Source organism: Platalea leucorodia (genome assembly GCF_965183815.1).
Source record: "Platalea leucorodia genome assembly, chromosome: 24".
Lineage (NCBI taxonomy): Eukaryota > Metazoa > Chordata > Aves > Pelecaniformes > Threskiornithidae > Platalea > Platalea leucorodia.
The window spans coordinates 2,798,594-2,813,711 of NC_138846.1; the positions used below are offsets into that span (position 1 = coordinate 2,798,594).

General features: G+C 55.1%; 1 protein-coding gene across 10 annotated transcripts in view; it reads right to left on the minus strand.

Moving 5' to 3' along the window:
* Positions 1 to 1,068: 1,068 nt before the first annotated feature.
* ARNT (aryl hydrocarbon receptor nuclear translocator) overlaps positions 1,069 to 15,118 on the minus strand; it is a 28,640-nt gene continuing 14,590 nt past the window's right edge. For 6 of the 10 annotated variants that reach the window (XM_082333210.1, XM_082333208.1, XM_082333216.1 and 3 more), the window contains 18 exons: positions 13,501 to 13,714; positions 13,135 to 13,348; positions 12,986 to 13,051; positions 12,776 to 12,875; positions 12,289 to 12,354; positions 11,720 to 11,805; positions 11,198 to 11,274; positions 10,899 to 11,033; positions 10,365 to 10,439; positions 9,418 to 9,569; positions 7,566 to 7,676; positions 7,282 to 7,360; positions 6,790 to 6,913; positions 6,075 to 6,174; positions 5,274 to 5,424; positions 4,885 to 5,044; positions 4,260 to 4,411; positions 1,069 to 3,647 (listed from right to left, as the gene is read on the minus strand). In XM_082333210.1, the coding sequence (XP_082189336.1) occupies positions 3,558 to 3,647; positions 4,260 to 4,411; positions 4,885 to 5,044; positions 5,274 to 5,424; positions 6,075 to 6,174; positions 6,790 to 6,913; positions 7,282 to 7,360; positions 7,566 to 7,676; positions 9,418 to 9,569; positions 10,365 to 10,439; positions 10,899 to 11,033; positions 11,198 to 11,274; positions 11,720 to 11,805; positions 12,289 to 12,354; positions 12,776 to 12,875; positions 12,986 to 13,051; positions 13,135 to 13,348; positions 13,501 to 13,714 (2,152 nt within the window). In that variant the 3' untranslated portion in view covers positions 1,069 to 3,557. Of the gene's footprint in view, positions 3,648 to 4,251; positions 4,412 to 4,884; positions 5,045 to 5,273; positions 5,425 to 6,074; positions 6,175 to 6,789; positions 6,914 to 7,281; positions 7,361 to 7,565; positions 7,677 to 9,417; positions 9,570 to 10,364; positions 10,440 to 10,898; positions 11,034 to 11,197; positions 11,275 to 11,719; positions 11,806 to 12,288; positions 12,355 to 12,775; positions 12,876 to 12,985; positions 13,052 to 13,134; positions 13,349 to 13,500; positions 13,715 to 15,118 lie in introns of all 10 variants that reach the window. The other 4 variants (XM_082333213.1, XM_082333211.1, XM_082333212.1 and 1 more) reach the window with 3 other exon arrangements.

Genomic DNA, 15,118 nt, shown 5'->3' on the forward strand with positions numbered 1-15,118 from the left:
GTCCCACCCCGGGGACACCCCTGGCCCAGGGCCACCCCCTGCCCCAGCATCCCACCCCGGGGACACCGCTGGCCCAGGGCCACCCCCTGCCCCAGCATCCCACCCTGGGGACACCCCAGAGGGGCCGCTTGCTCCTGGGGAGGCGCAGGATCAGACCCTCCCCAGCCCCTCAGGGTGGCCCTGTGACACCGGGAGCAGAGGACGGGACCTGATCTCTGTCCCCAGCGTCCCCAGCCCAGGCCTGCTTCCCCTGCCACCCCCTGCGCCCCGTTCTGGGGGTGCGGGCTGGTCCCCGGCCCCAGGCAGCACGGCCGCGGGGAAGCGGGGGCAGACGGTGCTTTCTGCAGTGACTGGCACCCCGTCACGCGGCGCCCGCCCGGACGAGTCAGAAAACCTTGTTCACTGCCCAGAAGGCCCCGGCGTGACCCGGTGGCGTCAGTCCCCTGTCCCCGGCACCCCGCGCTGGGGCCACCGCCATCATCACCGCGCAGCCGCGGGTACGAGGAGGGACCGCGCCGGGGAGCGAGGGGCTGAGTTAGGGGACGGGAGCAGCCGCGAGGCTGGGCTGGAGCCACCGCCGCGCTAGGCCCCCGTCACCGCAGGGGTCCCGGGGAGAGGGGCCCGCGCCCCAGGCGAGCTCGCCCTCCCCAGCTGCTGAGTCAGCCCGGGGCTCCGCCATGGACTCACTGCCCCGAGCACGGGGCCCTGACTGGGCCGCGCGTGACCGAGGGCCAGGCCAGCGCCGCAGGGACCAGAGCGCGGGGGGCCGCGGGCTCTGGGGGGCCGCGCTGCCGCAGCGGGGGCCAGGGACGATCAGAGGCTGTCCCCCCGCGGGGACAGCACATCCACAAGGCCGGCAATCACGAGGGATGGCCAACGCGCTCCAGCCCACGGCTGCGAGTAATTAAGAGGAGGAGGAAGGGAGGGAGCTCGGGGAGAGGCAGCACCCGGCCGCCATCCCGCCTCTGCTGCCCCAGCGTCGCCCCAAGGCCGAGGCTTCGGGCAACGCTGCCATGAGCGCGGCAGGGGGGAAGCAGAAACGAGACAGAGCTTTGAAAAAGGGAAAATATCTTGTTGTAAAATCTCTGCTACATATAATCATCTGCAACTCCTGCGCCGAGGGGGCTCCGGGCCCCAAACAAGCCCCCTCGAGGAGGAGGCTCGGCTCCTGCCCACCCCAAGCGATTGTGTGATAAAATACCCTCCTCGCATTGAAAAATAAGAGTTATCAAAACGGGAGGCGAAGGGAATAAGCCTCCATCCCGTGTCCCGCACCGCTCCGCGCTTCCCAGCGTTTGCCGGCTGCTCCAGTTGGTTTCTTTTCCCCAGCAGCTCGAGTTGTCCGTGGCAGCACCCGAAAGCAGGGGGCTACGGCAGCGTCGCTCAGGGCGAGAGGGGCTCTGGGCCCGGGGACCCACAGGCCCGACGCCGTCGCTTCTCCTCCGCGCGGCCCCCGGGTCCCGCTGCGCTCGGGGACGGCGTTTCGAAGCACCACGGGCAAGGCCAGCTCCTGCTGCTGCCCCGGGACAAAGCGTCAGAGCTCCAGCTTCAAAAGGTTGAGTCCTCCAGAGCTTGATTTCTGTAGAAAGGGGAATTTTCCTCCTCCTTTGGCAGCTGAGCACTGCTCCATCCCCGGTCCGGTGGGGTCTGCACAGCTCCGACGCTGCAGCTGGTCCTTCGCAAGCCCTTCGCCCCGCCAGCGGGCGCTGCGAGCCCGACGCGGACGCCTGGGGTGGTCAACGCCGCGCTACGTTACAAAATCCATCTCCTGGAAGGCGGAGAGAACGCCGCAGCCTGGCACCGGGGCGGGCACGGGTGCTGCGGCGCCAGAGGGGCCCGCCGCCGTTACGGCTGGCAGCAGCTTCCCTGGGTAAAGGGACGGGGGTGGATCCCAGCTCCCACTTTTCCATAGATAAATTTGGAAGCGGTGTTTAAAGCAAGGAAAAAAAAAAAACCAACAAAACTTCCAATCTTAATTTTCCAACAAAAGCAGGACAGAAAAAAAAAAAAAGCAAGCTTTCTGCTCCGCTACCCGGAGGACGCTCACCGGGTCGCTGCAGGCACGAACCCCGACGGTCGGCAGCACCAACGTCCCCGAAACCGCGCGTCGGAGGGCCTCCCCCGTCATCCAGCAGGCCCAGATTTATCCAACACCAGAGCGGCCTCCAGGGAAGCTCCGTGCTCTCCCCCCGCTGCAGCTGGGCCGAGTTCCCTTCCAAGCCAAACTGCAACGAACAAATTTTCCTGCTGAAATCGAAGCGAGGCTTGCCATCGCGGGGGGAACCAAACGCCTTCCAGCCCCTACAGACCCTGAGGAGAGCAAGATTTGCCACGAGTTTTTTCCACTGAAGAAGCCAGAAGATTCAAAGTCAAGGTTTAAAATTTAAAAAAAAAAACAATTATATATATAAAAAAAATAATTCTGTTCCCTATCTTCCTCTGCTGCCCTCCATTTTGTGACTTGGCACCAAGGCCATCACGGCTTGGTTTATTCTTTACGGAGACGGCGAGGGTAAAAGCAAAGGCTGCCGTTCAGAGCATGTAGTGAAAACGCAGCTCCTCAGCAAGCCCCCGGGCAAACCCGGGGCCCCCCTGCCCGGGAACCAGATGCCCGGCTCCAAAACGAAGGCAAGGAGCCCAATCTAGACCTGGCAAAGTCGCGTGGGCAGCGCAGAGCAGCGTTTTCCCCCCCGTAAGCTGACAAAAAGCCTGTGAAACATTGGTTCGCGGCAGCACAGAAACCATCAGCTGCAGAACCGATGCACCGAGAACCGAGCTACGCAGATGACGTTGGTACGGCTGGTAACTATCCCGCCCCTCCCCGGCGCGAGCGGCCCCGAGGGACTGGCAGGTCGCGCAGACCGGAGGCCCGTATTCACTGCACGGTTCACGGAGGAGACGGCGCCCAGGCGAACGCCGGCGCGCCTGCGACACGGGCAGCTCCAAACAAAGCACCCCGGCCCGGAGACGCAGCGGCAGCCCTCCGCGGACGGCCGAGCTTCCTCCAACGAGAACGCGGCTCGTAACACGGATTCTTAGGCAAGCATCCTCCAGAACTGCGTTATACAGGATTAACGCTTGGAAGAGTTTCTTCCAATATTTAAAAAGTTACAATACTTTGTGTTTTATAGAAAGAGAGTCACGGTATAGAAGATTGAAATAAAACCAGTAAAAGCCACCTCAGGAGTTTGGAGGGGCTGTCTGTAACCCAGACAGGAGTCCCTCCGACCAGCCCGGCGTGCAGGACGAAAACCGCTCGCGAGCGGCTCCGGAAACACGGGGCCTTCGGTCAATGAGCGCGGCTGCTCTCGCAGCACCGAGTCCTGAAGCCTCCGGGCGAGCGGTCCCCCACTGCCAGCACCGCACGGAGGAGGTGCCCAAACCACCCCGCCTTCCTCCTGCGCGGCATCCGTCCTCCAGGCTGTCGGGCAGAGCTTCGCCTCCAGAAGGTAGGAAGTGTTTAGAAAGTTCAGCAGTCTTTGAAAAAAAGACTTAGGTGTTTTCCTTTACGCATGGATATTATATAGAGCTATAATTTGCTTCCCCTAGGGCTTATTTTATTCTGAAAAAGAAGGGAATATATTCAGCTCTGGGAACTCTTCATTGTTGTAGTTGGGTCCTTGGTCTCCCAGCATTGTCAGCATGTCCTGCGAGGATACAAGGGGAGAGTTAGCATCTGGAGTAGAACCCCACAGAGGAGCTCGGCAGAGCAGGTACTGCACGCCCTCCGGCCCCTTCCCTCCCCAGGGCACGCAGGGCTTGCGTCCGTACTGCACGCCCTCTGGCCCCTTCCCTCCCCAGGGCACGCAGGGCTTGCGTCCGAGGCTGCGGGAGAGCAGCGGCTTTAAGTCGCGAGCAGCGACTGCACCGACTCCTCTGAAAGCAGGGGGCAGCAACTCCCAGGAAGAACGCGAGCTCTGGAGTCATCTTCGCTTTAGCGGACCGGGGGGTTGGCTTTTTTGCTATTGCTTTTCATTAGAGCTAGAAGGGTTAATCCAGCTGCGGAGCTGGTAGAGTTTCCTGCTGATCCTGCAGCGGACCGAGGCACAAAGCCAGTCCAGCTGAGGCCCCTCTGCCCTCTCCTCTGCAGCTTCAGCTCCATCAGACAAGTTTGAGACCTCACCAGCTATCATAGGCTAGAGGGACAAGCTCGCGGCGCTTCAGCCGGCTGCCCGCACTTGGGAAGCAAAGACCGTTCGTTCCCACAAGACTGGCCCACAACAGTCCTCGCTCGGGAGGTTAAAAAAGCACCGTCTTACTGAGAAGACCTCAGGCTGGCTTGGCTGCGGCTGCTGCACGTGTTGCTCCCCGGACGCCGGGCCGTGGTGCTGTCCTTGCCACTGCGGCCACATCCCCACACCTTCGGTTGCCCGCGTCTGGAACGGGGCGGGGGTCTGCGCTGCCTCCGTGGCTGTTCAACAGAGAAGCAGTCAGCAAACGACTCCTGGTGCTGGGCTGTAGCTTCTATGAGCCTTTACCGGGACTGGGAAGCACACAACCCGTTCTGTGGTGCCCAGTTGTTAACTGGGTAGGATCCCCCCGCCAGGAAAAGCCACTAAGCGGTCACACGCATTACGGCATTTGTCAGTACCCATCTATGGGGCAGAACAGGAACAAAGGCAGGGAAGTCCCAGAGGGGGTTGTTTCCTCCCAGTCAGCCTTAAAACGCTTCAAAATTCATCTGCTCTAGAGCCCCGCGGTGGGACGATGGTTAAAGGTGATAAAGGCAGCGTTAGCCAAAGCAGGGACGTAGCTGCGCCCTCTACACTTGGGCATTCCCAACACGCGCAAGAAAACGGAGAGCACATCGCACCACGGCTGCATCTGACTGATGCTCCCAGCTTCCCGCCGAGGGGTTGTGTTGCCACCCCAAGCCATACTCACTGAAGCCCGTGCCACGGCTGGCAAGGTTCGGGTAAGCAGCGCCCGTAGGAGAAGCTGTGGAGCCAGGTGCCGTCATGGTGCTGAAGGAGGACGGGGTGCCTTGGAAAGTCCCCATGCTGAAGGAAGGGGGCCGAGTCTTCACCGTCTGGGATGCCACTTGCTGTAAGAGAGCAAGAAACGGGAGAGGAAGAGAGGAGATGCGTTTATTCCGAACCTCGTCTTGACCAGGGTGAGAAGTTGCTGGACTGGCCCCAGAGGGGAACGCACACGGGCCCGCAGCACTGCCCCATCGCTCAGCCAGAGTTAGAGCAGGTCGATTCACGACGGCAAGAAGGGTCTGTAAGGCAGCGGGGCCTCGGGGCCCGCACCGAGGGTTCAGGCTTTGCTACCTGGGCTGTGAACGCTGGCCGTGTCCCTGCAGCCCAGTTGGTTCCGCTGACCTGAGCTGGGTTGGAGTGGCGTGAAATCTGTGCCAAGATCCGGCCCGCTGACGAGGGCTGCTGCTGAATAATGTTCACGGGAGGTACCATGCTGCTGCTCCTGGAAGACAGAAGAGGCGTTCTTGGGACGCTAGGTATCACGTACGGGATGGAGAGGCACAAACACCACCCGTGCCAGTTACGGGGGGGGGGAATGAGCCCAGAAACATGGGCTCGTGTGCCAGCGCCCACCACGCTGCCCTGCTGGAGACACAACTGGCAGGAGCTGCTGGGTTTGTGGGCAAGGCTCAGTTCTTGGGCTTCAGCCTAAGCATGTCCGAGAGGCACGGCTAGCCCACAGGCAAGCTGCAGCAAGCAACAGAGCAGAGGGATATCAGGGAATCAAGGCAGTAGCTGCGGAGGTGAAGATGAGGAAGAGGACGGGCACAGCAGAGGAGGAGCCGTGCTGACTCTGCACAACCTCGAAGCTCCTGCACCTCTGACCCGGAGCAAAGCAGCCCCAGGCAGGAGGGCAGGGGCGCAGGAGCCCTCCTCTCCCCCGCTCCTCAAAGAAACCGACGCCTGGGCGGGCTCCCCCTGGATTTTCTGCGCACACTACATAGGAACACGCCTATGGACAATCACTGCCATGGGGGGAGAGGCTGGGGACACTCAGCTGTCACAGAAGGACACACAAACAAAACAGGAACAACTGCAGAACAGGATAAAATTAACGTGAGGCCACTCAAAACACAGCACGGGAAGCCTCACCTGAAGTTCTCAGCAGGTCGCGACGGGGTGAAAGTGTTTCCCTGCGTGAAGAGGGGCTGGTTGGCAGGCACGGTGCTGGCAGGAATGGCTTTGTTCTGGTCTGTGGAGAGAGGCTGATGCACGTTAGGGCCGCGAAAGTCTTGGCAGCAGGAACAGGGACAGAGAACCAGTTGCAAGAGACGTGCCCGTGTGAAGGAACTGTTTTGAGCCAAAGCATCAAACATGACCGTTCCTTATCCAGACACGGACTCCAGATGGTTTTGTAAAAGCCTGTTTAATTTGATTTCCTCTCCATTTTCTAATAAACTTGCATTAAGGCCCCCTGGGGTTAGAGCATCCACTACATTCAGTGCTCAGACGAGGAACGCAGAGAACTGCTCGCTAGGGACAAGGAGGAGGATCCGACTAAGGCAGGCAGCAAGACCGGAGCAAGAGGCACCTTATCGCCCGCTCCCCCTCCCTCCAGCAAAACACCGGCTGGAGGACAATTCACTGCCACAGCAGCACATCAGCGCAGACAGGAATTATCCACCCAGTGTTAAAATCAGCGCTATTCTGCAAGACCCGGGCTGCTCCAACACAGCCACGCTGGGCCTCTGCACCCAGAACTGCTCTGAGCGACTTCGGGAAGAGCCAAGAGCCCTCGGTTTGCAGCTGAAATCGGATAAAGATGCGATGCGCCCCTGGCCACGCCTGGCAGCCCAGCACTCCCTACCTGTATTGATACTGCTGTAGATTTCGCTGAACCTTGGGTCCCGCTCCTGATTAAAAAGGCTCTCTGCCTTCTCCAGGGGCTTGCTGTGCTCTGGGCCGGCGGCAGTCACAGGCTGAACAGGAACCTGGGAGCGGGCGTAAGCGTGAGCTGTTAGCACCTCAAGCACAAAGGAAGTCCGCGGTCTCGCAGCCAGAACAGCCAAGGGCAAAGCCCTCGCGCGCAAGAGGCCAGGCTGCTCCCTGCTCTCGTGTATTTTATCGGGACAGCGTGGCCGTTCAGGGCTGGCAGCATTGACACGGGCATAGCGGGAAGGATGCCGCAGGGGCAGATCGGAATCAAGCAAGCAAAACCCGAGGCAGAACACCTTCCTCTCCAAACTCTCGGCAGCCTCAAGGCAATCTCGCATGGCCGCCTTTAAAGCCCCAGCAAAAAGTAATTTAAATAACGCAGGACAACAAATGCAAGGAGTAACCGAAGCCCCTGTTGACTTACCTGTGAGTGGTCGTAACCAGACAGGCTCTCTCTTCCTGGGACCACTTCCAGCTCCGTCTGTTGTGGCGGCTGCTGCTGCCTAAAATAGAAAGTCTCTGTAACGGGAGAACACCGGCTGCTAAAAATGATTGCCAAGGGAATAGATACTCTGTGGTTACACCAATGATTCATTAGCCCAGAGGAGTTCATTGCTGCAGAGAGGAAAGTTTGGGTAGGAAGGCTATTTGACAGGAGGGCAGAACCAGCAAGAGAGGCACGGTAAAAGGAGCTGAGCACCTCCTGACCTTGCGGGCAGCTGTGCCGTGCCCATCTCCAGGGGAAGGCTGACACCCTGCCCCAGCTGGGGCCTCTGCATTGAGTTTGACAGGGCAGGCCGAGACTCCTGGCTCGAGTTCCTTTAAAGCAAAGAAAAAAAAAAAAAAGAAAAAAATGTATTTAAAAAACGCCAAACGAAAGCAAACGGTTGGCTACTGCGTGTAGGAGAGCGCGCCTGTCTTGGACAAGACTGGAAGCTTTGCTTTTGCAAAGCCTGTTCGAGCGAAGGATCCTTCCACTCGGCTTCCGCGGGCTCTGAAAGGGGGGTGTCACGTAACCAACGCTAATGGCTGTGAGCCAGAGGGCTCTGCCGCCTCCCACCCGCTCGCTGAGCGGGGGAGCAGTTAATAACCTCCACCAGGAGCACGGCCAGATCTCTATCATCCTTAAAGCACAAGCAAAGCTTGCAGGAACCTAAAAACCCCCAAGGTTTTCCACTCAGCTCTACGTCAGACGCTCCAGAGCGGGAGCCTGCAGAGACCCACCAGCAGCTCTAGGTTTTAAGCCCAAGCCATTGGTGGGGCTCGTTACGCTCTTCTGCTAACTCTCAGAAGCCCGTTAGTGTTTAATTCCCACGAGCAAGGAATAAAAATCCAGCGTTTTCTCCACAGTTCTTTTGCAAGCTGCTGCTTCAGTAGTACCTGATCCCGAAGATGAAACATTACAGATAACCTAGCAAAGATGCACGTAGATAAAATGCACCTCAAACACGATCAGACACAGATCGCCGCTTCTCTGGTCTGAATTTATGCAGCGCTGTTAGAAGGCATAGTATGGATGCGAGAATGGATGCGTGTGGAATGAATGAACTCAAAGAGATCTCTATGACTCCGGGACGGGAATTAAGGCCTGTACCAGATCTGCATCAGATTTCAGCCCTGCGCTCACACCTCAGCTCTTTAAAGCCAGAGGGATTTGTCACTGCTCAGCTCTTAATACCTTCTCATCAGAAAGCATCGGCTTGCCAGCGGCAGGAAGGGAAGAAGCGCTACCTGCACGCTAGCACCTTGCCTCATTGGACAAAAAAATAATAAAAATAAAATTCCTGGCTTTTCACCTGCCCACAAGCAATCTAGCCCTCTGTTTGCCTGCCTGGAGAGACTCCATCTGCTGCCCCCACCGCGCCTGCAGTTACGAATCACATGCAGGCACTTTTTTTTGTTGTTGTTGTTCTTTATTTCAGTTGCTGCTCTTCTGTAAGGGGCCTGGAGGTCACTCATGGGAAGAGAGCAGCAGCTCTGGTCACTCCCAAAGGGGACGACCGCCCCACTGAACAGTCAAGCGAGAGAAAAGAAGAGGGCAGCAACGAAAGCAGTCTCCCCACTGGAGCTCGTTTCTGAATCCAAGGACAAAACCACAGCAGTGGAGAAAAATAAGCGTTTACTCTCTACCATCAGCTGCAGGCAGCCCTGCTCCCATGAAGAGCCACTCTCTGACCGGCTGCCCCCCGTCACAGCAGCCCAAGAGCTGCATTCAAAGGCAGACTTCGCTAATATTAGCTCCGAATGCAAACACACAGACGGAAGACTTGCTCCAGTAACCAGAGTTAAAAAAGGCACTGCTGGAGCTGAACTTTGGCAGCTTGCTAAGCCGTACAACTGAGACAGCCAAAGGAATTAAGTTTCTTGCACTTTATAGTCCTCTAGTGCCTGCCAGGGCCCAGGAAAAGCGCGCTGCCGGGACTTAGCCATTTCTCCAGGGCCTACGGGAAGCTGGGTGAGGGGGAGAGGCCAACGCTCCCGCAGTTCTGTGCTGTGATTCTGGGACCGTCAGGCTCGTGCGCTACCACTGGGGGTTGGCAAGTCATTTCCATGTACATACTTGACGTTGGTGTTGGTACAGATGATGTACTCAATTTCATCCGAGTAGGGGTTCTGGAAGGTAAAGGAGCTGGTTCTCATCCAGAGCCATTCCCGGTTTTTGGATCGGAATCGGAACATGACTGACAGAACCTGGCCTTTTAACTTCACCACCTAAAAAAACGTAATGCCATCAGTAGTACCTGGTAAAAGAAGGTGTTGAAGAGCAACTCGCTTCTGAGCCCAAGCCACCCCCCGCTACCACCTCAGGATGGCCCTTCGCCGTGAAGCCCACAAGACCACGTCGCGGTTTTCCCCACCTAAATGGCACTGCTACTCCACCCGTACGCTCTTTTGATTCCTGAATGATATGGGAGGGGAGTCCGACGTCCCCTTTTGGCTTTCACTTTTCCTGTCTCTTTGCACTGGTGAGATGTATGACAAAGCCTCCAGTAAATGAAGCACATGCTGTTGCTTCTGATTCCAACTATTTGGACAAATGGATATGAGCAGCTACTTTTTGGAGTCATGAAAGCACAGGGGCAGTCTTACCTGCCCTGCCACAAGTCCAACGCCCTCAGAAATAAGAGTAACGACAACAGGGCAAGCAAACCACATCCATTTCGAGTTCTGCAGCACTGGGCTGGGCCCTAGAGATGAACCAGTGTTTCAGCCACAGAAGCATGGCATTCGAGTAGGCACTTTGTAGCCACGTCTCTGGCCCTAAAAGCAGACTGGACTAGCAGCCAGAGGATGAATTCAAGAGTTAGACATCAGATGCTTCTGGTTTGTTTTGCACATTTACAGTTATGTGACTACATCTATAACTGTTTGCCATTGGGCAAAGGAGAATATCTACGGTTTATTTTTCTCTTGGTTTTCCAATTAATTTCATCGCTTCGCAAGCGCCAAGACAGATTCTAATCTGAATACCACGCTGCATGCAAAGTGGTAGCTAAAGCGTTTTACCTGCTGAAAGCTGTCCCGCAAAAGCTGTTGGTCTTCCGGGTGGCAGAAATCCACAATGTCTTTCCCCAGAAGTTCCTAATTTTAAAGAAATTGGGAGAGAAATCCAGTCAGTTCATCTGGCAGGCAGAGTCCCTCCTTCAGGTCTGCCCCATTAATTGCACTTCGGACAGGTAGTTATGCTCCCCCCCACCAAATCCCTGTTACACAAACCAAGCACAGGAACCAGCGTGCTGTATTTTAAAGAGAAGCACAACAGCGATTGACGACATTTGATCTCGAACTCAAACGGAGGCAAAAAACGATCTTAATTGACATGAGACATAATCCAGAGCCACCCATCCTTCCAGTGATCAAAGTACTTAGAAAAGCACGGGAAAAAGGAACTGGTAGAAGAGAAACACATGTCTGGTTTAGGCCCTGGGCATCGTTTTATCAGATGTTAGACAAGCAGAGCCGTGCTGCACAAGAGAGGGAGGAGGGAAAAGTAAGTTTGAACAGCAGCTCTTCCTTAGAAAGCTCCTACCATTTTCTCACCTGTGGCTGGTAGCCAACCGTAGCCACGCAGCGGTGATCTATGAAAGTGAAAATGCCTTCGGTGTTGTGTCGGGAGATGAACTCTGTTGGCTGACAAACATTGTTCATGTCTGTGCAGTTGGGTGAGCTAGTGACCTGCAAGGTGAGACAGGTACAGTCTTACCGGATCTTGCGAGAGCTGCTTTCCCCTGCCCAGCCAGCCCGGCAGGGGCAAGCAGGGAACATCTTCAGACAGAACAGTCCAACTCTGTGGACTTTTAGGACAAGGCAACATCAAACCATCAAAAGACGCTACCCACCTGGAGCCTGCCAATAGCCACGAGGCAAAACTTGCTGCCCTGGCCAGCGTCCGGGTCATCATCCGGCAGTGAGACACCTGAGAGGGGAGCGCCAAAAAATCCCAGCAAGGTTAACGCAGGGAGAATTGCTAATTTCAGAGGAAAAAGACATGCAGTTCTGACTTCAGCAACATCTCTCCACCCTGTTTTGTAATTCAGTATCCTTTCCCATGAAGGAATTTGGTAAATTAAGTTGCCTCCCCCTCCCTTTTTTTGCCAGAAGGGTTAAAGACCTCTCTAACTTCCAGCACCAGCTAGCATATCAGACAGCGTAATATTATTTCCATCCTCTATAGTATCGCTACTGTTCAGAGACAAAGATCTGATCCAGCACGTGCCAAAATTACTTCAATCCTGAAATAAGAAAAAGTACTAAGTACATTTGGAAAGCATTTGCTGGCACATTCGCTTCACAGAAGGGACAACTTCAGGCCGTATGCTCTTAAAACCAGCCACAACTGAACGCTTCAGCTAAGTCATTACCTGCGGGGGGCCAGGCTTTTATGTAGCCCGTGCAGTGCACCACGACGTAGTGAGGTTCGCCGTCTTTGGCTGCACCTAAGCCATTCCTTGGGAGAGAGAAACAGTCTGGTTGTGCTATATATTAAACTGGGGTAAGGTCAGGCACGGCTTCTACTTGTATTTTTAAAAAAGCTTCCACAGAATATCTTCAGGGTAACAAAAATAACAAAGACTTAACATAAATGCAAGAGGTCCAAGAACACAATGGGTTGGAATCTATCTCAATTTCAAATTAGAAAGGGACAATCCACCAGAGCCCAACAGCAACAGTGTGAAGAACGTGTGGTTTTAAACTGACTTCAAATCCAATCTTGGAATAAAGAAAGATTACTCTTCCCTGGGATTATCTTCCTCAACATAGCGGTACTTCGGCTCCTCTACCACCAGATCGATCTAAACTCTTGTGAGCTGTACTAGTCTACCCTACACGCACTCACCACAGTGTGTCCCCACCACTCTGAAGACAGAGCTGCAGCTCCTTTCGTTCCTAGCAACGCAGCGTGCTTGCCCGTAACTTTTGTATTATTTACCTGCAGCGATTCCTCATAAAGCTGAGACGATTTACAGAGACTGGATCCACTGAGCTGTTGCCACACCTGCACCAGAATCAGAAATGCAAGGGGAAAGGCTTTTATCCTTCTTGGTCAACACCAAAACAGTTGGGCAATCTTGAGTAAGAGGAAGCACTCTACAAACGGGGATGAACCTTTGAATCTCCTCCGTACAAGTGAAAAGCCCTCATTCCACAGACTTCAAGAAGGAAGGCAACACATAGGGTCAAAACAGATTGTTAGCTGAAAGTGAATCTTCTACAACAGTTTTGAGAGCTCTCTTAGCATAGGGCAAAGAAGAATCTCAAGAACTCAACTGTTAGCTTTGCATGGACAGCTCTGCCACGTTATATCGTGTCTGTGTCACAGCAAAAAAAAAAAAAGCTGAAATAAAAGCATGATGGGGCCAGGGAGCAAGTTCAGCTTCAGGCTCAAATGAGGTTTCCCCAAGGAATCTCTTCGTTACCTCATTCGGCAGATGAAGGATCTCCGTGAACCCATACACATCCTCATGGACTGCTGGCCTTCCTTCTTGACAGTCCCCGTCTTTAAATCTAGGATGCGACCTAAAGAAAGAAGAAAACCAAGGTGCTGCTGCAAGGCGAGTCCTTTCACCGACACAGGCACCAGGTAACGGAGTAGGAAACTAGCAAGACACAAGTGTCACCACTGGTACCTTTAGATGCACTCTCAGGGGGGGCTGCAGGATCCTTGTTAGAAAGGCACCAGGGTTTGGTTCCTTCTACAAAGGGAAGGTTTTAATCCAAGTCCTCCGCAGGCTTTCGTGCTGCCCGCCCCCTCCAACCCCTTCCCAGGCTGCTTTACCTGTCAGCGCATTCTCCGATGTGGAGAGCTGCTCCCTCAGCTTGCCCACGTCATCCGGGTGCACCTGGTCGTACAGGGTGCTGCCAAACCACTCCGACTGGGGCTGGTTCAGGACAGGAGTCACGGAATCAGAGACGTAGACCACCCTCCCGGTCTCACAGGACACGATGAACAGAAAGCCGTCGGCTGCCTCTAGGATCAGGTGTTTGAGTTCCTGCGTTCACAGACAGACAGACACGCTCTTAACTGCGGAGCCAAGCAGGTGACGTGCTCTAAACCCGCCCCGGGTGCCTGTCTCCCCCCACCCGCACTTTAATTCCCCCCTCTGACTGCAGTATTTCCCACAAAGCAGCATCAAGCCAAGACCTGGTCAGTGAGAAAGGAGGGTTTGTAGGTGCCGTCAGTGGAGGTATTGCCTGTGCCGCGCAGGGACTTCATGTGAGAGACAGCCATGCGCAAGATGGTGAGCTTGTCTGGTTTGCGGGCCAGGGCACTGCAGGTGGGCACCATGTCTGACAGCTCTGTGATGTAGGCAGTCATCTTGTTCCTTCGCCTACGTTCAATCTCGCTGTGATTTTCCCTGCAAAAGGCCAGGGAGGAGAGGAGGAAGACGAAGTTACCAACGGGCCAGAAGCCTCAGCCATTTCCCCACGTCAAACGCTTCCACAAGGCCAGAGTGCAAAACACAGAGATGCGCCAGGGTCGTCAGGAGTTAGAAGGACTACAAGCGCCTCACATGCTGGGCGTGCACAAAGGAACGCAGGAACAAGTGCGAGGAGGAGAGCCTACAGTTGGACCTTCTTTGCTGCAGACAAGAGCCTTGCTTGAAAGCACATCGGTTCCCTGGTATAGGGTGAAGGCAACGAGCTGGGCTAAGCTGTTTTAGCAGAGAAAGAAGCTTCCCCATCACTTCCACAACGCTGCAGCAAGCCCAAGGGCTTCTTCCTTGACTACGGCCTCTGCTCTCAAAGTGGGGTTCACCTCGCTCTACTGAGGAAATTTGCTTTTAAACAGCACCGGTGCAGCCAGACTGAGATGACTCACCCCACCCACCGTCTGCCCAAGGATGAATCAAATCCCCCACCGCCGTCACCCTTCAGACACCCACGCGTCTCCAGTAACCCTACAAGGAGCCAGGGCTGCAGCGCGACTTGGGCACCTGAACTACAACGGATCAGTCTCACCTTGCAGCCTTTTATGAAGATACTTCTCAGTTACAGAGAGCCTTTTACAATATCGTGGCAGGAGGGAAAGCTTTAGAGGAGGTATACACCTGATTTCTGCACAGATCAAGGCCAACGTGGGCGGACCATCGACCAGGCAGACGCCCGGCTGGTGCGCGCAGACCTCTCGAGCGGCACCACGCCGAATGCTGCCCGCTTCCAGTCCTTAAAGAGGCTCCTCACGGGCCTTTTGCAAGTCTGCTCACAGGGCAGAGTCCCCATCGACCCCCGGAGAGCAGAACATACCCTGGTTAGACTTGGTTCTTTTTATCCGGCGTGTGTAGTTTAACCGGGTTACTAAGGTGGGTTTCTCAAAACAGAACTTAAAAGCCAGGTTTCCTATACAGAAGAATGGATCAGATGCAAAGAAGCACGTGGCGGGAAATGAAATGAGACAAAAGTGTTGGAAGGAGCATAGACAGGCAAGTGAATTAAAGAGGATAAATACAAAACCCAGAGCATTTATCGCTACCAGGTGTGTGCGATCATTCAGTGACCTTGCTCCTTGCTGCAAGACACTGATATTCAGGAAAAGAAGTGCTTCGATTACCACACTCACCTGCAATTCAGTGTCTCCAAACTCACATGCTCAAGCGTGCCAATGAAGCCACCTTCACTACCAAAGCTACTGGGAGAGCACCAGACATTTTACTTGCCCCACTGCCAAATATTCTTTACTACAGGCTCTTGCATGACAGCAACTGACTTCTGGGGACAGAGGAAAGGGTCACTGCTTCACTGGAGGAGAAACCCCTGAAAAG